This window comes from Ovis aries, chromosome 21 (assembly GCF_016772045.2).
Source record: "Ovis aries strain OAR_USU_Benz2616 breed Rambouillet chromosome 21, ARS-UI_Ramb_v3.0, whole genome shotgun sequence".
NCBI classification, from domain to species: Eukaryota; Metazoa; Chordata; class Mammalia; order Artiodactyla; family Bovidae; genus Ovis; species Ovis aries.
In genome coordinates this window covers 25895485-25922513 of record NC_056074.1, presented here as the reverse complement: position 1 = coordinate 25922513, position 27029 = coordinate 25895485, and the positions used below count along the sequence as shown (strand labels likewise).

The following is a 27029-nucleotide window of genomic DNA, read 5'->3' as shown; positions in this document are numbered from 1 at the left end:
TGGAAGATATGAAAGAAAGCAGCAGTTTCTAGCCTCTGCACTGAGTGGGTAGTCAATAAAATTGTTGACAATCTTATTCCTGCCCATCATAAAAGGGCTGAAAAAGTAAGGGTAAGTGATACTGGACAACTTCCAGTAATACGCTGGAGCAATGCCAGGGAGAGGACACAGCGTTCATTAAATCAGAGCAATTTGAGAAAGCTGTTTTAGGTTGAACTGCCTAGGAAAATATGTCACGCATCAGCTTTTTGATCATTATTGCATGAAAACGAGTACATGAATATCCTCTGCAACTACTATAATCCTGGAATTACCTCTATCACATACATATTCCGTCTCTTGGCCCAAATTCTCTAGTTGATACAGGTCTCTCTGGGGAACAGCACAGCTGAGCCTGGGGTATGGAACCCCCATTGCCGGACACACCTATAGTGTCCTACACCCTCCTGTCGTAGTCCACTATGACCCTACTGAACATGCATTTACTCTGACAAGATTAATATTGGAGTCAGAGTTGAAGGGAGTGAACTTGTCTAACACTATCGTGCTATCTACAAGTAAAATGTACGAGTCCACGACTCGTCATGAAGAGCAAATGAAATGGAGAGTTAGAGAGGTCAAAGGTGTAAAATGTAATTAATGAATTTGTAGAATGTTAGAGCTACAGGGGAGACTGAAGTTCACTTAGTATAACCCTCTTTACAGAAAACTGTAGCCCAGAGAAATTCAATTGCTTGCCCTGAATTAGTCTTAATTACAGAATGAAAAACAAAGTAACATGATGTCTGTAAGGACATCAAAAACATCAGGTAGGACTACTAATCATGTAGAAGCATTTGGAATTTAAAAAATTCAAGTCTGTGTATTTATTTAACATTTACTGAGAGCTTGTTACGTGCCAGATACAGCATTGAACAAAAATCCCTGTGTCCGTGGAGTATACAATCTAGTAAAGAAACTAAACATTAAGTAAACCATACAGTATGCCACACAGCTGTGGAGGAGGAAGTGGCAACCCATTCCAGCATTCTTGCCTGGAGAATCCCATGGGCAGAGAAGCCTGGCTAGCTACAGCCCACGGGGTCACAAGAGTCGGATACAACTTAGTGACTATACCATACAGCTGTAAATATCATGAAGAAAAATAAAGCAGGGAAAGGGGAGGGGGGACCTAAGGGGAGCAGGTGGATAGGAGGGTCACATTTTAAAACAGGTGGTCAGGGGCTTCCCAGGTGGCGCAGTGGTAAGAATCTGCCTGCCAATGCAGGAGATGCAGGAGACACAGGTTCGATCCCTGGGTCAGGATGATCCTCTGGAGAAGAAAATGACAACCCACTCCAATATTCTTGCCTAGACAATTCCATGGACAGAGGAGCTTGGCAGGCTACAGTCCACGGACTCATAAGAGTCAGACACAACTGGATGACTGAGCATACACACACACAGACACACACACACAGAATGTCCTCTAATTAAAATATACTTGATAAGGTAATAAAGTGATCCAAAAATTATCTGAGGAGAAGTGTCTCCAGACAGAGAAAGAGCTAATAAAGAAGACTTGAAGAAAGAGTCCCTGGAATGTCCATCCAAATACCAGGTCAACGAAGCTCAGCAGAACAAGCAAGGAGGAAAGCAGTGGGAGATAAACGTTTGAGAAGTTAAGTGGGACCAGATTTTGTCTGTGTGTGTTGTGTGTAGAAAGTGGGGATCATGAGATTTGGTTTTGGATGTGTTAAGCTTGGCTGCTGTATTGAGAAAGTACACAGATACAAATAGAGATTATTTTGTTTAGTTGTTAAGTCATGTTTGACTCTTTTTGTGACCCTTTGGACTGTAACCCACCAGGCTCCTCCGTGCATAGGATTTTTCAGGCAAGTATACTGGAGTCGGTTGCCATTTCCTTCTCCAGGGGATCTTAACAGCCAGAGACTGAACTTGCATCTCTTTCATTGTAGGCAGATTTTTTTTTACCACTGAGCCACCTGGGAAGAGATTACTTAGGAACTCTTAAGATAATCTATGAGATAGACGATGATGGTATGGACCAGGCATCTCACAGCAGAAGTAATGTGAACTGGAAATGTATTTTTCAGGTAAAGCTGACACAATTTGCTGATCAAGTGAAGGATGAAAGAGACAGAGTGGGGAAATTCAATGATTTCTTCAAGGTTCTTGGTCTCAATAACTAGACACATGGAATTGCTAATTAACCAATATGGGGAAGACTATAGGAAGAGCAAATTGAGGGGAACCAATTTGGAGAAGGCAATGGCACCCTACTCCAGTACTCTTGCCTGGAAAATCCCATGGATGGAAGAGCCTGGTGGGCTGCAGTCCATGGGGTCGCAAAGAGTCGGACATGGCTGAGCGACTCCACTTTGACTTTTCACTTTCATGCATTGGAGAAGGAAATGGCAACCCACTCCAGTGTTCTTGCCTGGAGAACCCCAGGGATGGGGGAGCTTGATGAGCTGCTGTCTATGGGGTCACACAGAGTCGACACGACTGAAGTGACTTAGCAACGATGAGGAAATGTTAAGTGGCAGTTAAGGTTAAAAATTTGGATTTTCAGAGAGAGATCTATGCCAGATATATAAATGTAGGAGTTATCAGTATATAGATAAGAGACCCATGAGATTAAAACAGATGACCAGAAGAGCAAGTGTAGACAGTAAAGGTGTCCAGGGACTGAGACCCGGGATACTCTTAAAAGCTTTGGGGTTGTGGAAGCCAGGTGTAAGATATTTCAATAAAAAATGGAGTGATCAATTGTGTTTAAGTCTGATGGCAGGTCAAGATAAACTTTAAGAATGACCATTGAATTTAGCAATGTGGAAGTCACTGATGGCTTTGAAAAGCCACTTCACCAGAGAGGTAAAGGCAGATAAGTCTTACTACAATGTATTCAAGAGATAATGTGATGAGAAGAACAGGAACAACAGACATTAAAAAATTAGTTCAGAAAGGTTACAAGATACAAGACTAAAAAATGAAAGTGACAGTTCTCAGTCATGTCTGACTCTTTGTGACCCCATGAACTACAGATTCCATGGAATTCTCTAGGCCAGAATACTAGAGTGGGTAGCCTTTCCCTTCTCCAGGGGATCTTCCCAACCAACCCAGGGATCCAACCCAGGTCTCTAACAATGGAGGTGGATTCTTTACCAGCTTAGCCACAAGGGAAGCCCAAGAGTACTGGAGTGGGTAGCCTATTCCTTCTCCAGCAGATCTTCCTGACCAGGGATTAAAACGCTGTCTCCTGCACTGCAGGTGGATTCTTTACCAACTAAGCTATCATAATATACAAAATTCAACTGTATTTCTACACCCTTATGATGCACAATGAGAAAATAAAATTAAGAAGATCCATTTAAGAAGTATCAAAAAGAACAAAATACTTTGAAATAAATTTAACAGAAAAGTACACATTATATGCTCTGAAAATTATAAAACATTGTTGCAAGAAATGAATGGAAAGACATCCATGTTCATGAATCAGATGACAACTCCCAAACTGATTTATAGATTCAATGTGACCCTTATCAAAATCTCAACTAGCTTTTTTTGCAGGAAGGTGATCTTAAAATTTCATATAAAAATGCAAGGGACTCAGTATAGCAAAACAATCTTTAAAAAGAAGAACAAAGAAGCCTCATGCTTCTCAATTTTGTAACTTGCTACAGTAATTAAAACAGACTACTTTGGTTTAAGCATAAATACATAGATTAATGGAATAGAAAAGAGATTTCAGAAATAAACCCTAATATTAATGGTCCATTGATTTTTGACAACAGTGTCATATCAATTCAGTGGGGTGAATAATAGTTTTTTGAACAAATGATGCTGGGACAACTAGATATCCTCATACAAAAGAATGAGGTTGGATGCCTATCTAGCTCTATACATAAATATTAACTCAAACCAGATCATAGACCCCAGTGTAAGAGCTGAAACTAAAAAACTCTTAAAAGCACACACAGGAGTAAATCTTTGTGAACTTGGACTGCGTGCACACATGCTCAGTCACTTCAGTCGTGTCTGATTTTGCAGCCATATGGACTGTAGCTCGCCAGGCTCCTGTCCATGGGATACTCGAGGCAAGGATACTGGAGCGGGGTGTCAGTCCCTCCTCCAAGAGATCATCCTGACCCAGGGATTGAATCCATGTCTCCAGCACTGCAGGCAGCTTCTTTACCCACTGAGCTACCGGGGAAGCCCTGAACTTGGATTAGGTAATGACCAAAGCAACAAGAGAAAAAATAGATGAATTGGACTTCCTCAAAATTAAAAAATTCTGTCCTGCAAAGGAAACCATCAAAAAAGTGAAAAAAAAAAAAAAATCCCCAGAACAAGAAATATTTGCAAACCGTAAGTCTAATAAGGAACCTTATGCAGAATATATTAACAACTCTCAGAACTCAATAATCAAAAGATAAATAACCCAATTACAAAATGGCAAAGGATTTGAAAAGACAGTTCTCCAAAACAGATATACAAGGGGCTAATAAGCATGTGAAAAGATGCTCACCATCGCTAGCCATCAGAAAAATAAAGATGCTCACCATTGTTAGTCATCAGGAAAATCAAAATCACCATGAGATACCACTTCATACGCTTTAGGATGACTATAATCAGAGAGATAGATAAGGATAAGAGTTGGAGGATGTGAAGAAAATCTGAACCCTTATACACAACTGGTGTGAATGTAAAATGATGCAGATGCTTTGTAGAAGTTTTCAGTTCCTTAAAATGTTCAACATTAGGCTACCATATGACCCAGCAAATCCCCTCCTGGGTATATAGCCAAGAGAAATAAAAACACAGCAAAGCTTGTAAACAAATGTTCATAGCAGCATTATTCACAGTAGCTAATGAACAGAAACAGCCCAAATGTTCATCAACTGGGTAAATAAAATAGAGTATATCCAGAGTGGAATATTATTCAGCAATAAAAAGCAATGAATTACTGATACAAGCTACAACATAGAGAAATCTTTAAAACATGATACCACATGAAAGACTCTAGGCACAAACGACTATTTCTTACATGACTCCATTTATATGGCAAGTCCAAAATAGGCAGATCTATAGAGACAGAAAGCGGGCTGGTGATTGGCTGAGAGAATGAGAAACAACTGCTAGTGGGTATGGGATTTTTCTTTTCTATACTAAAAAAATTGGATTATTGTTAGAAAAAAACTATAAAATTCACAGCTGTAACCAATTTTAAGTGTATCTTAAGTGTATTTATATTCACACTGTTGTGAAAGAGACCTCTGGAACTTCTTCATCTTGCAAAACTGAAACTCTACTCATTACTCACTTCCCATTTCCTCCTGACCCCAGATCCTGGCAAGCACTACTCTGCTTTCCTTTTTTTAATTTTGGCCGTGCTGGGTCTTTATAGCAGCACACGGGCTTTTTCTCTAGTTGCGGATGCACACTTCTCTTGTTGCGGGGCACAGGCTCTAGAATGCGAGGGCTCAGCAGGTGCAGCCCACGGGCTTGGCTGCCCTACAGCATGTGGGATCTTAGTTTCCCAACCAGGGATCGAAGCTGTGTTTCAAGCATTGGAAGATGGATTCCTATCCACTGGACCACAGGGGAAGTCTCCATCACTACTTTCTGTCTGCATGAATTTGATTATTCTAGGTTCCTAATGTGAGTGGAATCACACAGTATTTGTCTTTTTGTTCCTAGCTTACTTCACTTAGCACAATGTCCTTAAGGCTAATACAGGTTACACTACATGACAGGATTTCTTTCCTTTTTAGGGCTGAAGAGTATTCCATTGTATGTATACACCACATTTTGTTTAACACCCATCTGTTGATGGAAATTTAGGTTGCTTCCATCTCTTGCCACTATGAACATATCTGTTGAAGATTCTGCTTTCAATTATTTAGGATATATACCCACAGTGGGATTGCTGGATCACCTGGGCATCTCCTTAGAGTGACAAGTGTTCTAAACTTTGATAGTGGTAATAGTTGTACAACCATAGAGTATAATAAAAACCACTGAATTGTACATTTCAAGTCGGTGAATCAAATGATATATGAATTATATCTCAACAAAGGTGTTAAAAAACACAACTCAGAAAGGCTAAAGCAAGGATTTAGTTGCATAAGGATTTTGACTGAATTGGATAATTAATCTGATTAAATAACCAGTCAATCTTGTCACACAAGTAATTCTAACACTTATTTTCAATGACCTGGCTAGATGTTTAGGTGTTTTCTGAGACATAACTTCAGTGCTTTTTCAACACTGACCATTAGAAGTAGGAAAAAGAAAATCTCAGTACCTCTCCTTAATTCACAATATTAAAACTTTTCATATTTTGTGTCAAGAAACACTGTAAAGAAATAACAAATTCATACTAACTATAGCAATTTTTATTTCACCTGCTCTGTAGGTATGGCATTCACCAGATTTTTTAGAGATAGAAAAATAAAGTAGGACTTTACTCTCTTTGACTTCAGATTCACTTTTTGAAATGTCACTCACAATTATTTCACATAAAACATGCTCAAAAGGCAGAGGGTTTATTTGCCTTTTTTGCTATAAAAATTATAAAATTAAAAAGTCCTGTGTTCATCATCACTGAATGGGGAAAGAGGTAATAAAAACACGAGAGAAAAAATTTTGAGGAAAAAACATACATCAAATTCAGATTGTTCTCATCTCTAACTGCTGTACACAACTAGAAAAGCTAACAGCAATACAGATGGCCACTGGTGCTCAGAAATTCATTTCTTCATCTTCTCGTCTTCATCCAAACATTTTCAATTTTGTCAAGATTCAAGTGGTACAGTTATTAAAGATAATAAATCAGATAATCTCAAAGATTTCTAATAATATCTTCTGAGCAGAGCAGAGCAAAGTGAGAGAAACCTCACCAGCCTGAGTGATCATTTTTAAAACAATAGGTACCAGATGGTTTACAGTAATGAGACAAGTCTGGAAGCCAATTTTCAATCTTGGTCCCAAGCAGAGAGTGAAATAATGGTCATGATTTAATTAAAAAGACACCAATTGTGTGGGACAGTCTTTCCAAATTACACATCTTATACACTTTGACAGTTTTTCCTAAAATAATCTCTTGGGGTAGATTTTAAGTAGGTTGAAATACTAATGGTTGATTTCAGATTCTTATTACAGGTTTTTCAAAGTCCGTCTATGTGCAGAAGCAAAATTATGAATGGCAACTCGAAGATCTGAGTTCCCCTCAGGGATGTCACAGGAATTGATGACTGAATGTAGCGCCCGGGTATATGCTGCAAATAAAGATTAACATAGTGATGAATGAAGTAGGATTCTAAAAGTTCTCCCAACCTCTTCCTAATAGTACTGCTTCTCTGCCCAGTCTTATAGGCATTAACTTTAACAATCCATTGAATAAGTATTGAGTATTTACCACATGCCAAGTACTCTGTGATTACAGAAAAGATCATGAGAGGATGGACACAAAAATTAAATTACAGTGTACTATTTCCAAACCAGAGGCATATACAAAATGTCATCACAGCATGAAGTTCAAAATGAAAAAAAACTAGGAGAGGATGAAAAAGATTCCCAGAAGTGGCAACATTCCAAAAAAAAAAGGAATCGGTAACATTTAAGATGGTATTGAAGGATTAATAGAAGTAAAGGAAAGAAGACCTTCTAGGCAAAGAAATGAGTGTGTGGGGGTACAAGGATATATATTTTTTTAATGTGGTGTGTACTGACAATAGCAGGTTCGATATGGCTGGAGTATGGCCTGGAGCCAGAGGGAAAACATGCCGGTTATACACTCTATTTTGTATTGCAGTGGTAAGTCCTACAGGTCTGATGATAAGGGAACGGCACAATCAGATGTGAGTTTTTAAAACATAATTCACAGGACTGATAAGAAACTCATATCATAGATGGAACATTAGGGATACAAACACCACCACCATATTCGGTATTTGTATGAAGCCTCTATAATCTCTACACTATGTAAATCAATACATTTAAGAATGGACAGGAAACAAAAATATGAGTGACAACAGGAAATGACTCCATTTCTTCTAGCTGGCATTCTTAACAGAGTTTACATTGGTCCTCATGTTTCTCAGTGACTCCTAGCAGAACTGGCAGTCTAATGTGGATATACACACATTATAAATAATATACAGATGATAAGTCTATGTTAGATAACATTTAAGAATTTGGATAACAGGGTATTCAACTGGACAGAGGCCTAACTTAGATAGCTATAAACCTCTAATCTTCTTCATTGATAGGAGGACCTGCAACCCTAGTCTCATTACTGTACAATGGGCTAGGACTATTTCCCTAGCATAAATGAAGACAAGAAGATAACATATCTCAAAGAGAAATATAACTCATTATAGTTATTTTTATTGCCTCAGAGTTGTTATGTAAAGGGGGGGTGTAACAGTCTTTGATATATAATAAGCACTTAGTCAATAAATGCTATATTTCTACTACAATCACTACTTTTACTCTTGTTATTTTTTATCTGCCACCAGGCCCCAACCATTCCTTGAAGACACTTACCTTTGTGGTTTTTATAGAAAATACAATTATTGGCACAGGTATCAGGATGAGCATCCCAAAAATCAGGACCACAGCAGCAGAGTGGAGGTAAAGTAATATTATATAGTTGCATTTTCTCCTGGATCTGGGCTCTTAAAGCTTCTACATATCTATAAAAATACAGTATGACCAAGCAAAGTGAACCATTAGGAAGAGAATAAGCATGAGTCCTTATTTTACTCCTAGCTCAAACTGTTAAACTATTTCATATCACTGTGCTTCAATCCTTCCTCTGTGTACGAAGAAGCAGTACAAGGGAAAATGCAGTGCTATTCCAGAGAGGTATTAGGCAATCAAGAAATCTGTTCACCTTCTGAGGCACAGGGTGAGGGTTTGATCCCTGGTTGGCAAGCTAGGATCCCACATGCCTCATGGCCAAAAACAGCCAAAGAACATAAAACAGAAACAATATTGTAACAAATTCAATAATGACTTTAAAAAACAGTCCACATCCAAAAAAAAAAAAAAAGTCTTAAAAAAAAAGAAATGTGATGAAGTTCTGTGCCTCCTGAAGCATAAGAAGACACAGTCAATTCATTTTAGGGAAAATGAGAACACCGACTTCCTAACAGGTTTCCTCTAGGGCCAAAATTTCATGCAGAACTTTCCAAAGTACCTTTGGTATTCTTTTTCTTTCTGCTGTTGTTTTTCTCTGGCTCCTTTTACTTCCTCAAGCTGTAGTTGGGCTAACATCTCACTCATCTTCTCCCCTGAACATGGCTCTTCATGGGAGTTCATTCTTAATATTCTTTGTTCTTCAGCATAACGTTGCTGCTCTTTCTTTTTCTTAATTCTGAGAATAAAATCAACATGGTTAGGAATTTCATCAAGTCATTATTTAGAATTAGCTTTTAGATCCAAATACCTCAAGAAATTCCCAGAAAGAGGGGAGTCAGGAAGTCAGTTTAACAACCCTAGAAAAGCCTCAAAACTCCCTGCTGGCTGATTTAAGTTTATCTCATTGCTCATGTGTACACATAGTCTCTTGAATGGAAATGACTAATAGTTACTACTAAAAGAGTGTTCCTGGAAGAATTCTAACACAAGAACTTTCTGAGGTTAAAATTACAAGTAGATAGGACTTCTCCTTTTAGCTAAAATGGATTACCAGGGACTGGATTTGCCCTACCACCTTAAACAACCAAATAAATAAAACAACAAATCAACCCAGAAACCACAAACAAACAAACAAAAACCAAGTAACTTAAATAAAAGTGCTAGTTGTTCAGCTGCGTCTGACTCTTTGTGACCCCAAGGACTGTAGCCCTCAAAGCTCCTCTGTCCATGGGATTTTCCCGGCAAGAATCCTGGAGTGGGTTACCATTTCCTTCTGCATCCCTAAACAAAGCTCAGAAAAATATTATCAAAATACAAAAATAACCAGTAACCAACCAATGAGGTAAATTCAACGTTGGACGTCTAATCAAAAATTACCAGGCATGCAGAGGCAGGAAAATACAATTCATAATGGAGAGAGTAATCAACCACCCAAAATCAACTTAGAATAGACAGTGATTAGAATTAGCATAGAAGGACATTAAAACAAGATAGTACAATTATTAATAGATCCTGTATGTTCAAAAAGCTTAGACATAAAGAAGACTGAAATCAACTTATCAAGATGAAAACTACAATTTCTGAAATAAAAAATACATTGGAGAATAAGTCTATAAGTTAAAGAAATAGAATAATTAGTAACCTTCCAAAACAGAAAGCACCAGACCCAGATGGGCTCACCAAACAATTAAGGAAGAAGTTACACCAGATGTCTTCAATCTCTTTCAGTGGACAGAAACAGAAAGCATGCTTCTTAACTCATTCTGTGAGCATTACTCTAAAATCATTCTCAGCATTACTCTAAAATCAAAACCAGATAAAGATATTAGAAAGTATTACCAATACCTCTCATGAACAAGACGCAAAAATCCTCAAAAATATTAGCAAGTCGAATCTAACAATGTACATATATATCACAATCAAAAGGAATTTAGGCCAAGAATGAAAGGCTGGTTCAACATGAAAAAAATCAATTAATGTAATAGAGCACTTCAAAAGCTATATAAGAAAAATCACAATTCTATAAAAAGATGCAGAGGAAGCATTTGACAAAATCAAACACCACACAATCCAGCAGTGCCCCTTGGTATTTACATAACTTACACCCACACAAAACCTGCGCATGGATGTTTGCAATAGTTTAGTTGCCAAATGCTAGAAGAAACCACGATGTCCTTCAGTAGATGAACGGATAAATAAACTGTTGTACTTTCAAACAGCAAAATAATATTCAGTACTAAAAAGAAATGAGCTATCAAGCCATGAAGAGATGTTTGATGTAAATGCCTATTACTAAGTGAAAGAACCCAATCTCTAAAGGCTACATACTGTATGATTCCAACCGTATGACATTCTGGAAAGAGTAAAACAATGAAGACAGTGAAAGATCAGTGGTTGCCAGAAGCTGGGGTTGGAGAGAGGGAAAGAAGGTGAACAGGCAGAGCATAAAGGAGTTCTAGAGTAGTAAAACTCTTCTATATGATACTTAATGATGGATACAAGTCATTACACATTTGCCCAAACCCATAAATGTGCAAGACCAAGAGTGAACCCTAGTGCAAATTATAAACTTTGGTTGATAATGATGTACCAATATAGGCTTATCATGTGTTAACAGTTGTACCACACTGGTAGGGGATGTTGATAATGGAGGAGGCTCTGAATGTCAAGGGATAGTACATATGCTCTACCTTCCTCTCAATTTTGCCATGAACCTAAACTGCTCTACAAAAATAAATTCTTTATTTAAAAAAATACACTGGATGGGATTACTAGCACGTTAAACATTGCAAAACTAAATCTGAAAGCATAATAATAGAAATTATTCAAAATAAACCACAGGGAGAAAATCCAAAAGTTTAAAAAGAACACAGAAGACCCACAGAGATGTTATGGGGAGGGGAGGTGGGAGGGGGGTTCATGTTTGGGAACACATGTAAGAATTAAAGATTTTAAAATTAAAAAAATTAAAAAATTAAAAAAAAATAAAATAAATAAAAGGAACACAAGATGCTTGCTCCTTTTAAGAAAAGCAATGACAAACCTAGACTGTTAAAAGGCAGAGACATTACTTTGCCTACAAAGATTCATATAATCAACGCTATGGTTTTTCCAGTAGTCATGTATGGATGTAAGAGCTGGACAATAAAAAAAGCTCAGCACAGAAGAATTGATGCCTTCGAACTGTGTGCTGGAGAAGACTCTTGAGAGTCCCTTGGACAGCAAGGAGATCAAATCAATCAGTCCTGAAGGAAATCACCCTGAATATTCATTAGAAACACTGATGCTGTTGAGTGTATTTTCAAGTGCTTATTAGCCATTTATATATTATTTCCTTAGGAGAAATGTCTATTTAAATCCTTTGTCTACTTTTTAATTGGGTTATCTTTTTTATTACTGAGTTATGAGTCCCTTTATAGATTCTGACTACAAGTTTCTCATCAGATATATGATTTGCAAATAATTTCTCCCATCTTTAGTTGTTTTTTTCACCTTCTTTATAGTTTTTAATTTTGATGAAGTCCAACTTATCAATGTTCTCTTTTACTATTCGTTGGACAATTGATTTTTGACAAGTGCACCAAAGTATGCAGAGGAGAAAGAATAACTTCAGCAAGAGGATATCCTTATACAAAAAAACCACTTCACACTACATGTGAAATGAACGCAAACTACATCACAGACTTAAATGTAAAACCCACAATGAAAATCTTTCTAGAAGAAAACATCAACAAATTTTTGTGACCTTTAGTTAGGCAGTGATTTCTTAACTATGACACCAAAAGTACAATCTCTTTAGTCATTTAAGAAATGTAAACTAAAACCACAATGAGGTACCACTACATACCTATTCAAATGGCTAAAATGAAAAAGACCGATCACACTAAGTGCTGGCAATGATGTAAGGGAACTTGAACTCTCTTACACTGCTGGTGGCAACATAAAGTGGTACAACTACTTTAGAAAACCATACTGAAATATATACCTACCATGATGATCCAGTCCACTCTCAGGTATTCACCCAAGAGAAAAGGTAACAGATTTCCAAAGACTTGCTCATGAATGTTCACTGCAGCTTTATCTGTATTAGCCCCAAACTGGAAGCAACCCAAATGTCCATCAACCTTTGAAACAGATTGTGGTATATCCAAACAATGGAATACTATCTATAAGAAAAAGGAATAAACGCTTGATACCACTACAACAAAGACAAATCTTCAAAATAATTACTCTGAATAAAAGGAGGTAGGCCAGGACTTCCCTGGTGGTACAGTGGATAGGAGTCTGCCTGCCAATGCAGGGGACAGGGGTTCAATCCCTGGTCCAGGAAGAGTCCAACGGCAGCAGAGCAACTAAACCCATGAGGCTATGCTCTAGAGCCTGTGAGATGCAACTACTGAGCCCGTGTGCTGCAGCTACTGAGCCCTCGCACTGACAGCCTGCGCTCCACAGCAAGAGACGCCACTACAATGAGAAGTCCTCACACGGCAACTAGAGTAGTCCCCACTCTGCAACTAGAGAAAGCCCATGCACAGCAACAATGACCCAGTGCAACCTCCACAAAGTAAAATTAACTAATTTTTTAAAAAAGGAGCTGGGCCAATCCCACTCCTAGGTATATATCCAGAGACAATCACAATTTGAAAGGATGCCATGTACTCTTGACGTTTATTGCAGCACTATTTAAAATAGTCAGGACATGGAAACAATCCAGATGTCCATCGACAGAGGAATGGATAAAGAAGATGTGATATATATAAACAATGAAATATTACTCAATCATAAAAGGAACAGAATAGTGACATTTGCAGAGATGTAGATGGATCTAGAGATTGTCACACAAAGTGAAGTCAGTCAGAAAGAAAAAAACAAACATTGCATAATATTGCTTATATGTGGAATCTAGAAAAATGACAGAGATGAACTTATGTGCAAAGCAGAAATACAGTCACAGATATACAGGACAAACTCACGGCTACCAAGGGGGATGGGATGAATTGGGAGACTGGGACTGACACTTATACACTACTAGGTGTAGGATAGACAACTAATGAGAACCTATCGTATAGCACAGGGAACTCTACTCAGTGCTCTCTGGCGACCTAAGTGGGAAGGAAATCCATAAAAGAGGGGATTTATGTATACGTATGACTGATTCACTTTGCTATACAGCAAGAAACACAACACTGTAAAGCAACTACACTCCAATAAAATTTACTTAAAATAAAAGGAGCTGGGTACAAGAGTACATGCTGCAGAACTCCAGAAAATGCAAACTAATCTACAGTGACACAAAGCAAACAAGTAGCTGCCTGAGGAAGAGGGGGCTGTGCAGCTAAGAGGTACTACCAAGGCAGGAGGAAACTTTTGAGGATGACAGGTATGTTCACTGTCTTGACTATGATAGTCACTTAATGTCATCTATACTCACTTCTAGTAGTTCTAGTTGCTAGATTGTCTAATGTCACCTCCATGGTAGAGGTGACACAGATTCAACTCTAAACTAAGGATTTTTCAACTTATGAGACTGTCAATCTCTGCATGCACACGTCAATAAAAGCATGGTCTGCTGAAAATTCTGATCCACATGTTTTAAAAATAGCTGGCTGTCCTATCAAAGATCAGGCACTGTTTGTTAAGTTCATAGTTCTGTCTCCAGTAGTGACAAGTCGTCTGTTCACTCCATTCTGGGGTCTACCCTCATCTAGAACATGCTATGCCAGCATCCTCTGTCCTTCACTGTCTCCCACTGAGTTGGTGATGCTATCTAACCACTTCATCCTCTGCCGTCCCCTTCTCCTCCTGCTCTCAATATTTCCCAGCATCGGGATCTTTTCCAGTGAGTCAGCTTTGTGCATAAGGTGGTCAAAGTTTTGGAGCTTTAGCTTCAGCATCAGTCCTTCCAATGAATATTCAGGGTTGATTTCCTTTAGATGGACTTAGGTTTGGACTTTAGATTTGATCTTCTTGCTGTCCAATGGACACTACTCAAGAGTTTTCTTCACACCAGAGTTCAAAAGCATCAACTCTTCAGCGCTCAGCCTTCTTTATGGTCCAACTCTCACATCTGTACATGACTGCTGGAAAAAGCATAGTTTTGACTATACGGACCTTTGTTGGCAAAGTGATATCTCTGCTTTTTAATACACTGCCTAAGTTTGTTGTAGCTTTCCTTTCAAAGAGCAAGTGCCTTTTAATTTCATGGCTTCAGTCACTGTCTGCAGTGATTTTGGAGCACAAGAAGATAAAATCTGTCACCACTTCCACTTTTTCCCCATCTATCTGCCATAAAGTGATAGGACTGAATGTCATGTTAGGTTTTCAAATGATGCATGTTAAGCCAGCTTTTTTACTTTCCTCTTTCACCCTCATCAGGAAGCTCTAAAGAGCTTCCTTCACTGTCTGGAAAGAGGAAAAAAGTTTCTTGTCACTTTCTGCCATTAGAGTGGTATCATCTCTATATCTGATTGTTGATATTTCTCCTGGCAATCTTGATTCCAGCTTGTGATTCATCCAGCCTGGCATTTCACATGATATACTCTGCACAGAAGTTAAATAGGCAGAGTGATGATATATAGTTTTGATATATATTCCTTTCTCAGTTTTGAACCAGTCAGTCGCTTCATGTCCAGTTCTAACTGCTGCCTTTTGACTCACATACAGGTTTCTCAGGAGACAGGTAAGGTGGTCTAGTATTCCCATCTCTTTAAGAATTTTCCACAGTATGTTGTGATCCACACAGTTAAAGGCTTTAGTGTAGCCCATAAAGCAACAGTACAAATTCCTCTGGAATTCTCTTGCCTTCTCCAACGAATGTTGGCAATTTGATCTCTGATTCCTCTGCTTTTTCTTTTTCTTTTTTTTTCCTCTGCTTTTTCTAAATCAGCTTATATCTGGAAGTTCTCAGTTCACCTATCGCTGAAGCCTAAAGGATTTTGACCATAACCTTGCTAGCATGTAACATGACCACAATTGTACAGTAATTTGAACATTCTTTGGCACTGCCCTTCTTTGGGATTGGAATGAAAACTGATCTCTTCCAGTCATGTGGCCACTAATGTGTTTTCCAAAGTTGCTGATATACTGAGTACAGCACTTTAACAGCATCATCGTCTAGGATTTTACATAGCTCAGCTGGAATTCTATCACCTCCGCTAGCTTTGTTCATAGTAATGCTTCCTAAGGCCCACTTGACTTCACATTATAGGATGTCTGGCTCTAGGTGAGTGACTACACCATCATGGTTTTCAGGGCAATAAGACCTTTTTCATACAGTTCTTCATATAGTTCTTCTGTGTATTCTTGCCACCGCTTCTTAATCTCTTCTGCTTCTGTTAGGTTGCTTCTGTCCTCGCTATCGTGCCCATCCTTACATAAAGTTTTCTCCTGATACCTCTCTCTTGAAGAGATCTCTAGTTTTTCCCATTCTATTGTTTTCTTCTATTTCTCTGCATTGTTTGTTTAAGGAGGACTTCTTATCTCTCCTTGCTCTTCTCTGGAATTCTGCATTCAGTTGGGTATATCTTTTCCTTTCTCCCCTGCCTTTCGTGTTCCTTCTTTCCTCAGCTATTTGTAAAGCCTCTTCAGACAACCGCTTTGTCTTCGTCCATTTCTTTTTTTTGGTAATGGTTTTGGTCACTGTCTCCTGTACAATGTTATGAACCTTCATTGATAGTTCCTCAGGCACTGTACCAGATCTTATGCCTAGAATCTATTTGATCCTCTACTGTACAATCATAAGGGATTGGTTTATGTCATACCTGAATGGCCTTGTGGTTTTTCCTACTTTCTTCAATCTAAGCCTGAATTTTGCAATAAGAAACTAATGATCTGAGTCACAGTCTGCTCCAGGGCTTCTTTTTGCTAATTGTATAGAGTATCTCCATCTTCGGCTGCAAAGAATATAATCAATTTGATTTTGATATTGACAATCTGGTGGCTCAGATGGTAAAGAATCTGCCTACAATGCAGGAGGCTCAGGTACGATCCCTAGGTTGGGAAGATTTCCCTGGAGAAGAGCATGGCAACCCACTCCAGTATTCTTGCCTGGAGAATTCCATGGACAGAGGAACCTGGCGGGATACAGTCCATGGGGTCCCACAGAGTCAAACATGACTGCACGGAGACCATCTAGTGATGTCTATGTGCAGAGTCATCTCTTGTGTTGTTGGAAAAGGGTGTTTACTATGACCAGTGTGTTCTCTTGACAAAACTGTTAGGCTTTGTCCCGCTTCATTTTGTACTCCAAGGCCAAACTTGCCTGTTACTCCAGGTTTATCTCTCGACTTCTTACTTTTGCATTCCAATCTCCTATGATGAAAAGGACATCTTTGTTTGGTATTAGTTCTAGAAGGTGGTGTAGGTCTTCACAGAACCGGTCAACTAGCTTCTTTGGCATTAGTGGTTGGGGCATAGACCTGGATTACTGTGGTTACTGAATGGTTTACTCTGTAAATGAACCAAGGTCATTCTGGGGTTTTTGAGACTGCACTCAAGTCCTGCACTGTGTACTCTTTTGTTGACTATGAGGGCCACTCCATTTCTTCTAATGGATTTTTGCCCACAGCAGTAGATATAATGGTCATCTGAACTAAATTCGCCCTTTCCTCTCCATTTTAGTTAACTGATTCCCAAGATGTCGATGTTCACTCTTGCCATCTCCTGCTTGACTACGTCCACTTTACCTTGATTGATGGTCCTAACATGCCAGGTCCTTATGCAATACCGTTCTTTACAACACTGGGTTTCACTGCCACCAACAAACACCTCTGCAAACTGAGCATTGTTTCTGCTTTGGCCCAGTGGCTCCATTCTTTCTGCAGCTATTAGTAATTGTCCTTGGCTCTTCTCCAGCAGCATACTGGATACCTTCTGGCCTTGGGGGCTCATCTTCCAGTGTCATATCTTGTTGCCTTTTCATACTGTTCATGGGGTTCTCGCAGCAAGAATACTAGCCATTCCCTCCTCCAGTGGACCACATTTTGTCAGAACTCTTCACTATGACCCGTCTGTCTTGGGTGGCCCTGTATGGCATGGCTCATAGCTTCACTGTGTTACATAGCCCCTTCACCACGATAAGGCTGTGATCCATGAAGTGGATCACAATCAAACTCAAATGCAATATAAAGTTGGAACAAGGTAGAAGTAAGAAATCTCAATACTCCAACTTGTGTAGAGAGATGTTTTATTCCTAGCAAGGATCAAGATACAAAGGCACATCAGGCAGTGTACTAGGAACATGAGAAAGGTAATGTGGAGAAGAGCCACAGCACACATACTTATTCACACCTGAATTTTCTTCTTTTGGCCACGCTGGACAGCATGCAAGATCTGACTTCCCTGACCAGGGATTGAACCCATGCTCACTACAGTAGATGTGCAGAGTCCTACCCACTAGACTGCCAGGGAATTCCCCACAATTAACTTCAAAATATACATCAATTTGCTCTCTTAAAATATAATGCATGATATAAGTAAGAGAATAAAAGGAGGAGATTAAAAAAGTATAAAAGTTTAAATATGAGCCTAGGATCATAGATGCCCTTCGCCAAGGATCTATTTACATAAAGATCTTTTCCCAAAGAGAGCCAGTTTTAAAAAGCAAATGTTTTGAGGACAATTCATATTTGATTAGTTCAATAACTCCTGAGCTGGTGAAAAATGCAAATGTGAAAAGATTTTTCACAGATGAGAAATTGAACTGAGGTTTTCAATTGTTGCTGTTGTTTAGCTGTGTCTGACTGTTTTACAACCCCATGGACTATAGCCCACCAGGCTCCTCTGTCCATGGGGTTTCTCAGGCAAGAATACTGGAGTGGGTTGCCATCTCCTTCTCCGGGGCATCTTCCCTACCCAGGGATCAAATCCGCGTTTCCTGTATTGGCAGGCGAATTCCTCACCATTGACCCACCAGGGAAGCCTCAGGTTTTCAAGAGTGAAACTTAAATGGAGCCAAGTGAATAATAACAGAATGGTTTAGTTACTGGTATAATTCTCCATAGGCTTCCTAGGTGGCAGTAGTGGTAAAGAACCCAACTGCCAACGCAGGAGACGCGAGATGCTGGTTCGATCCCTGGGTCAGGAAGATCCCTTAGAAGAGGGCATGGCAACCCACTCCAGTATTCTTGCCTGGAGAATCCTATGGACAGAGGAGCCTGGCGGGCTACAATCCATAGGGTCACAAAGAAATCCGACACGACTCAAGTGACTTAGTGCACACACATAATTCTCTATACCATTTATTCTCTATACCTATAAACTAAGAGCTAAGGAAACATGTCAGCATTGTTTCTCAAACGTGGGTAACAGGAAAATTACTCGAAATTGTTGGTAACAGGACAATTACTAGCAGTGATGTAATCAGCCCTTTCCCCTTCTTCCCCCCTAGTTAGTCCTCTCTTCACAGTCAAATATCTTAAGAGTCTAGCTTTTTCCTCTCTGATCTCCTCTCCCCTCCAATATGGCTGTTAACACCCATCAATCACTCCACAAAAAACTCTCTCTAAGGTCATTGGTGGCCTACAGGTTAATCCATCTGGCATTTACATTCTCAACAGGGGCGACATTATACCCACGGCAGCAAAAACTGATTCTAGGGAGCAAAATATCTTAGATGTTAAAATAGTTTGTGGCCCTTGAAAAGGTCATAGTACATAAGCAGAAATATACCATGTCTATTTCTTCCTCTAGAAGAAGGCATTGTCCATTTCTTATTCTATGCCTTCTCCCTAGGTGACTTTCTGCATACCATCTGCTTCTGTGACCACCCCTATCATCTGTAACTCATTAAGCTCCCGCTCCGGCATAGACCATTCCTCTGAGATTTAAACCTATTTAACTGCCTGCCAGTTTGACATTCCACTTGAGTGTCTCAAAGGTATTTATCTGGGAAAAGGATCCACAGCTTTGGTTAGATTCTCAAGTTAAGAACTACTGCCACACATTAGTTTCAAAAACGATCGTAACAATAAAAAATGGCAAAACCAACCTAAAAAGTTGAGGAAAACAATTACTTTATAAACCTCTCAAATGTCCTTAAAGCTTCTTGCGTAAATATACTTTTTAGTTGATACACAATAGAAATTTAACTAGGTTGGAAATCAAGATGTCAACACACGGGTTTTCCCCAGGGCACTGACGTGAATACAATTACAGTGGTTCTCGGGTCATGCTAAACCCAATGTCAAACTTTCAGTAAAAGAGAGTAAGAATATAAAACTCTGCAAATTGATTTGTCAACTTGCTGCACTGAGTGTGTGCACAACAAGGAGATGGCAATATTTACATTTGGAAAGAATCCTGAAGAGAAAGCGGTATCATAGGCAAAGTACGCTAAAAATACATTCTTATAACTACAACAACTCAAAAACTCTTGTTAGTCATCCTTCATATAAGGTCACGCCACTAATCCTTTACAAGGTTAAACTTTGTAATAGAGATCTAGAACTAAAATTGAAGGCTTTTTGGCTCTATGAATTCATACCTCTTGAGCAATCCCAGAAATCTGCCAACACTAACACTGTCAAATAAAGGGAACTCTGCATTCAAGAATAAGAAGTAGCTTTATTCCTGGAGTTAAAAGAGGTGTCTGCTAGAAAAATAACTTCTTAAGGAGATGAAAGAAATCTTCCTCTTCAGTACAACAGGATTAAGGTCTAATCTAGCACAGTCTAAATCTCTGCTTGCCAATCCTGTTTTCCTGTTCAACCTTTTTCTCTCGTTCTTGATTCTGACAGTATTCTTCCTTAGTGATTTCTGAAATCATTACTAAAAATAACCTAATATTTCCTACTGGATGCTCTACCTGAATTTCCTTTAAGGCACTTCAAATCCAATTTGCCCCAAACTAAACTTATCTTCTCCACCTCTACCTCCTTGCTGGAAAATCTGTTTCAAAGCAGCTGATTAGGTAAAAGGGCTAAGGGTGGCCTAAGCCATAAACCTGGAACTTATCTTTGAATTCTCCTCTAGCAGTATCTTATCAATTCTATGTCTTCTGCTCTTAAAACTGCCTCCTTGTCACTGCCTCCCTGGCCCTGGCTTATAACTTATTGAAGTTACAGACTTCAAAGCAGTTAGGTGATGGAACTAAATAAATTTGGGATTGAATCCCAGTTCTGCCACTGTTAAGTACGATCTTTATCTTAGGCAACTTAGTTAACCTCTCTGGGGCTCATTTTCTCATCTGTAAAATAAAAAGAATAATAATCTCCTAACATCTAGTCTTAGCCATTTTACCCATTCCTCACAATGTATCTAAGTGGCTTCTGTTTTCAGGATAAAATCCAAATTCCTTCTTATAACATACAAAATTCTTTATAATCTTTCCTCATTTTATAAAGCTTACCTCTTGCCATTCTATTAGCTCCGATCATATCCAGCTCATAAGTGTCATATTCTTCGTGTTACTGCTTTTACAGTGTTAGTCTTTCTGCCTGGAATCGCTATCTACTCTTGGTCCACCCGGTTCCAGTTGTGTCTTATACACTTCTGACCCTTAATACCTCAGCCCAGGAAGTCTTCCCTGTACTACTATATTGGGACCCCAATTTTGGGTTCAAAACAGTTTCTGTGCTCTCATACCTTCTTGTAATTTTTTCCTTCTACTGACATTAGAAGAAAGATTTTACTTTACTAATATTTTACTTGATATTTTTACATTTATGTTGATTAAAGAAATTAGTCTGTAATATTGCTATCTTTTAATATCCAAGACAGGTTGATTTGAAGGTTATACTGGCTTCTATAATTATTTGGCAAGTATTCCTGTTTTCCATTCTCTGGAATATTTTATGTAAAACTTAGTGCTATTTTTCCCTTAAATATTTGGTAACTAACATTTATTGAGCATGTGTCACATGCCAGATTCTACACTAAGTTCATTTGCCATGTTACCTCATTTAATCCTCACAGTAACTTTCTGAGGTGTATATTCCTCTTATACCTGTTTTATAGAGAAGAAACTAGGGCTAATAGAAAGTAACTTTCCCAAAGTCAAGAAGCTGGTGGGCAGCAGAGCTAGGACTTGAACAGGTATCTCCCCAGGTTCTTAATCACATGCTATACTGTCTTGTAATACTTAACATATCACACTATAATTATTCATTTATTTGCCTCCCCATTAGTCAGTGGAATCTATCTACTAAGATCCTCGAAGGATGGGATCATCCATATTTTATATGCTTTAAATCTAGCATCATGTCTACCAATTAATAGATGCTCAATAAATAGCTGCTAAATGAATAAATGAAGACATATCATTTGATTCTCGTAACACCTGGGTGAGGTAAAGTGGTTACTATCAATTCCTATGTAGAAAGTAGGTATATGTTTATTTTAGAATGCTGCTAAAGTGGTTTCTGTCTTCAAGTTAAAACAAATAATCCCCATGCAAAGAAGGGCATACATTTCGTTTCTTCAACAAGTAAAAAGCAAAAAATAATTTTATATTATTTGCAAACTGTCATTGACAACAGATTTAATGTTCTGATACCATCTGTAAGACAGAGACCTTCATATTTCTTCCGGGGTCAAGAGTATAAATCCAACAAGAAAAAGATTATCCAGTGAAAAAATGGCAATAAAACAAAAGCCTTAAGCAGAAAAGCTTTCAAAGAAGGTCAGCAGAATAGTAAAGAAGAATTCCCCACTGACTACACCATGTGGTAGGCATGTCATAAGAAGATTTAAGGTAGACATAAAATACCCACAGCAGAGATGTCTTGGCTTCAATTAGATGAACTAAAATTTCTATTCTGTGTTTTGCCTGATAAGTCTGTAAAAATGCTTATATATGGGCACCACAGAATTCAGATTTTTTTATTTTTGATGGAGATCAGATCATAATTATGGCAAAAGAGAGCCAATGTCCTTAGATTCTGAAACTATTATCCAGGGAATTACATAATTACAGTCCCAAAGAACATTAAGAAGAGAAAATATCCTTGAACTATTTAAACAGAATTCTGCCTAAAGGCTACCCTGGCTAACTTCACAAGGATTTTTCCAAGCCTCTCTCTTTTAATCCCAATCCAAAACATACATACATATACACTTTTTTACTGCAGCAGTTTCTGCCAAGTCGCGTTTAGGACAACAGTATTATAACATGTCTCAAAGGGGAAAAAATGTGAGAATAAAAACATACCAAAGGAACTACTAAACACCTCACAGGAAAACCATTCTCATCAGTGGACTGCCACATAAAAATTTCAGAAGTCATTGTAGTCTTTATAGCAAAAAAACAAGACATTAATCTAGGGGGCCCTTACTGCTTAGGCTCCCAGAGTCAAATATATAAATAATAAAAAATTAAAGTGCAGAAAGAATAGAAAAAAATTATTTATTTCCCCCAGTGAAAGACAATTCTTGAACATCTTGCAATGCTTAATTTAATCATTGTGTTCATCATCATTGTTCTTGCAAAAAGCTCTGCTTCCGTTGGGTCCATGTCTTGGGAGAAGTTCAGGGGTAGTTAAGAAGCTGTCCTGGGGAAGAAGGCAGATGCTTGGGCAGAAGCCCTAAGGTCAGGGGCTAATAGGTGAAGCAGTGCCCCTAATAGGCCACTAGGTCTTCTTATTCTAATTTCAAGTAAAATTTATATTCATGAGAGAAATTAAGCTTATAAATGTTGCTTTCTTATAAAGTCCTTGTCAGGTTGGTACTAAGATTATGCTGGCCTCTACAATTATTTGGGAAGTATTCACTATTTTCCATCCTCTAGAATAGCTTATATAAACCCTGGTGTTATTTTTTCCCTTAAATATTTGGGATCCCCTAATGCAGACATCAACCTAGATAGCATATTAAAAAGCAGAGACATTACTTTGCCAACAAAGGTCCATCTAGTCAAGGCTATGGTTTTTCCAGTGGTCATGTATGGATGTGAGAGTTGGACTGTGAAGAAAGCCGAGCACTGAAGAATTGATGCTTTTGAACTGTGGTGTTGGAGAAGACGCTGTTTTTGTTTTTTTTTTTTTTTGGAGAAGACTCTTGAGAGTCCCTTGAACAGCAAGGAGATCCAACCAGTCCATCCTAAAGGAGATCAGTCCTGGGTGTTCATTGGAAGGACTGATGCCAAAGCTGCAACTCCAATACTTCAGCCACCTCATGGGAAGAGTTGACTCATCAGAAAAGACCCTGATTCTGGGAGGGATTTGGGGCAGGAGGAGAAGGGGACAACAGAGGATGAGATGGCTGGATGGCATCACTGACTCGATGGACATGAGTTTGAGTAAACTCCAGGAGTTGGTGATGGACGGGGAGGCCTGGTGTGCTACAATTCATGGGGTCGAAAAGAGTCGGACATTACTGAGCAACTGAACTGAACTGAACGCAGACATCTGAGCCTGTATCTAAACGTGAGTTTTTCTTTTTGGTAAGATTTTTTTCAAAAAGTGATTTAATTTGTTTATATTCCATAACTGATTTTTTTTTTTTTGGTGGGGTTAGTCAGATTTCTATTTCTTCTTGCATTCATTTTGCTCTTTTTACGAATCTGTCTATTTCATCAACGTGTTCAAATTTTCTGTCTTCTTATTAATATTTAATGTTTCCAGGCTCTGTAGTAATGGCTTCTTTTTCATTCCTAATATTGGTAAATGATGCCTTCTTTCTTTTCAAGTAACAGTTTTAATTCTTCCTTTCTAATTTAATGTCTTTTATTTATTTCTCTTGCCTAACTGCTCAGGCTAGGATTTCCTATACTATGCTGAATAGAAGTGGCAAGAATAGGTATTCTTGTCTTGTTTCTGATACTAAAGGAAAAGCTTTCAGCTTTTCACCATGGAGTATGATGTCAGCTATGGACTTGTCACATATGGCCTTTATTATGTCAAGGTACATGTCCTCCATATTCACTTTGTTGAGAGCTTTTATCATGAATGAATGCTGAATTTTGCCAAGTGCTTTTTCTGCATCTATTGAGACAATCACATGATCTTAATCATTCATTATGTTAATTTGGTGTATCATGTTGATTGATTTGTGGATCTGAACCACCCTTGCATCTCCAGAATAAATTCCACTTAATCCTGGTATGCAGTAGTTTCTTAGAAAAATGAACATCCTCTTACCATATAATCTAGCAAACGTACTCCTCATTATTTACCCGAAGGAGCTGAAAATGTATGGCCACACAAAACCTACACATGGATGTTTAAAGCAGCTTTATTATAACTGCCAAATCTTGGGGAAAAAAAATAAGATATCCTTCAGGAAGTGAATGGACAAACAAAATGTAGTATTTCCAGATATTAGAGTATTATTTGTCCATATGTAAAATAGGATTATGGTGTGTCAATGTAGGTTTATGAGTGGTAATAAATTCACCACTATGGTATAGGATATTGACAGTGGAGGAAGCAGTCCATGTGCAGGGGTAAGAAGTAAATGGGAACTTTCCGGACTTTTTGTTTAATTGTGCTATAAATCTAAAACTATTTCAAAAAAATAAGTCTATTAAAAAAAATAACTCTTAACCATCTTTTAATATTGCAACTGAGATAAAAAATAGTTGTTTCCACTATGGATAAGAAGGTGAAACCACTGCCTGACTCTTTCTAAAATCTAGCTTCCAAAATAATCTTATAACTGGTAATTTACAGCTCACAATGAGGATCAAAGCACTTACTTTTCAATTTTCTTCTTATGTTCTTTTTGCCTTTGTTGTTCTTTCACTTGTTCTCTTTCAATATCCATGAAAAGTCGTCTATACCTCAGGTATTGCTTTTGACGCTAAAGAAAAGAAGTAAAAATTGTTAAGACTCTGCTCTCAGAGACTTTCCAAGAAAGGAAAATATCCTTAAACTACTAGCTCAGTATGTTAGGATACAACAAATTGCTTCCAATCTCACATATATTGATGTCCAAAAGCCATTACCACTACATACCTCTTTCTTGTCTTCCTCTTGACTTACTCCAGACTGAAGTGCCAGGGGAGTTTGAAATTCAGGGTTCAATCTTGACTGATACTCATCACCAACCTGTTAGGAAGTCCAGTCGTGCAAAGTGACAAAACTGCCAAAAGCTAGACAGACCTAGGCACGCTTTTGATAATTTTATCTACTAATTCTTTCCTCCTGCAATCTTGAGCTCAACTAGATTTTAAAAGTTTAAAAAAAATATATATATATATATATAAAAGAATAAAATTTTAAGAAAGAATAAAAGGAATTAATCAAACAAAAACAAAAAACTCAGGTCAAAGACAAGGATGAATTCATGACAAATCAAAATGTTCAGAAGCCTTCTAAAATGGTCACTTGAAATCATTCTATTATGACTGTGTGCTTGGGATCGAATATAGGATATAAAATTAGATCTCTTACTATCTCATATCTATAATAATTTTCAATTTGTACATATTCTTGATGGTGTGAATTTAGAGAATAAAAGCTTGAAAGAAAATATTATAGCAATCAGCTGTCATGGCAGGGAAGAAACTAGAACTTATTTTCTCCCAAAATACTAGGAAAGCCTGTTGACATAACTTAATACACTTATTTTGACATTATATGGCTCAAATTATGATCTCTAACTTTTAGAAATACAAGTTTTAAATTACTTTGATCTTTTTAACTTAAAAGTTATTTATCAAAAAGAAGTTATTTATCTGTCAGCAAAGTTGCAAGATACAAGATCAGCATGCAAAAATCAATTAAATTTTTATGTACTTGCAACGAACAATTTGAAAATGAAATTAAAGGTAAAATTCATATAATACACCATCAAAACACACCTTATGAATAAATTTTATGAAAGAAATACAAATTGCATACACTGAAACCTACAAAACCATGTTAAAAGAAATAAAAGATCTAATTGAGTAAAAACACATCTCTTGTTCACGAATCAGAAGACTTAATACTGTTAAGATGGCAAATGAGTCAACAGATTTAATGCAGTCTGCATCAACATTTAAGTTGATGGGACTTCGCTGGCAGTCCAATGGTTAATATTTCACCTTCTAGACTTCCCTGCTGGTCCAGTGGTTAAGACTCCACCTGCCAAAGTGGGGTACATGAATTTGATCCTTGGTCTAGGAATATTCCACATGCCACAGGCAACTAAGCCCATGCGCCACAACTACTCAGCCCACGCTCTAGAGCCTGTGTGCCACAACTACCAAAGCCTGCACTCCCTAGAGCTTGGGCTCTGCAACAAGAGAAGCCATGGCAATGAAAAGCCTGTACACCACAACTAGACAAAGCCTTCCTGCAGCACTGAAGATTCACCTTCCAATGCAGGAGATGGGGGTTCGGTCCCTGTTCAGGGAGCTAAGATCTCACAGGCCTTGCAGTACAAAAACAAAAGCATAAGACAGAAGCAATATTGAAAAAAAAAAAAAAACAAACAAACAAACACCTCAATAAGGACTTCAA

The 27029-nt window shown here is 38.1% G+C and overlaps 1 protein-coding gene across 14 annotated transcripts in view; it reads right to left on the bottom strand.

Annotated features, from left to right (window-relative positions):
- Positions 1–6383: 6383 nt before the first annotated feature.
- The window catches only part of CCDC15 (coiled-coil domain containing 15), a 47459-nt gene continuing 26813 nt past the window's right edge, over positions 6384–27029 (bottom strand). For 3 of the 14 annotated variants that reach the window (XM_027959292.3, XM_012101843.5, XM_012101845.5), the window contains exons 12-16: positions 25539–25631; positions 25280–25383; positions 9209–9385; positions 8554–8702; positions 6384–7283 (exon numbers count right to left, since the gene is read on the bottom strand). In XM_027959292.3, the coding sequence (XP_027815093.2) occupies positions 7162–7283; positions 8554–8702; positions 9209–9385; positions 25280–25383; positions 25539–25631 (645 nt within the window). In that variant the 3' untranslated portion in view covers positions 6384–7161. Of the gene's footprint in view, positions 7284–8553; positions 8703–9208; positions 10450–12638; positions 12816–16082; positions 23136–25279; positions 25384–25538; positions 25632–27029 lie in introns of those variants that run through there. The other 11 variants (XM_060404245.1, XM_060404244.1, XM_060404246.1 and 8 more) reach the window with 7 other exon arrangements.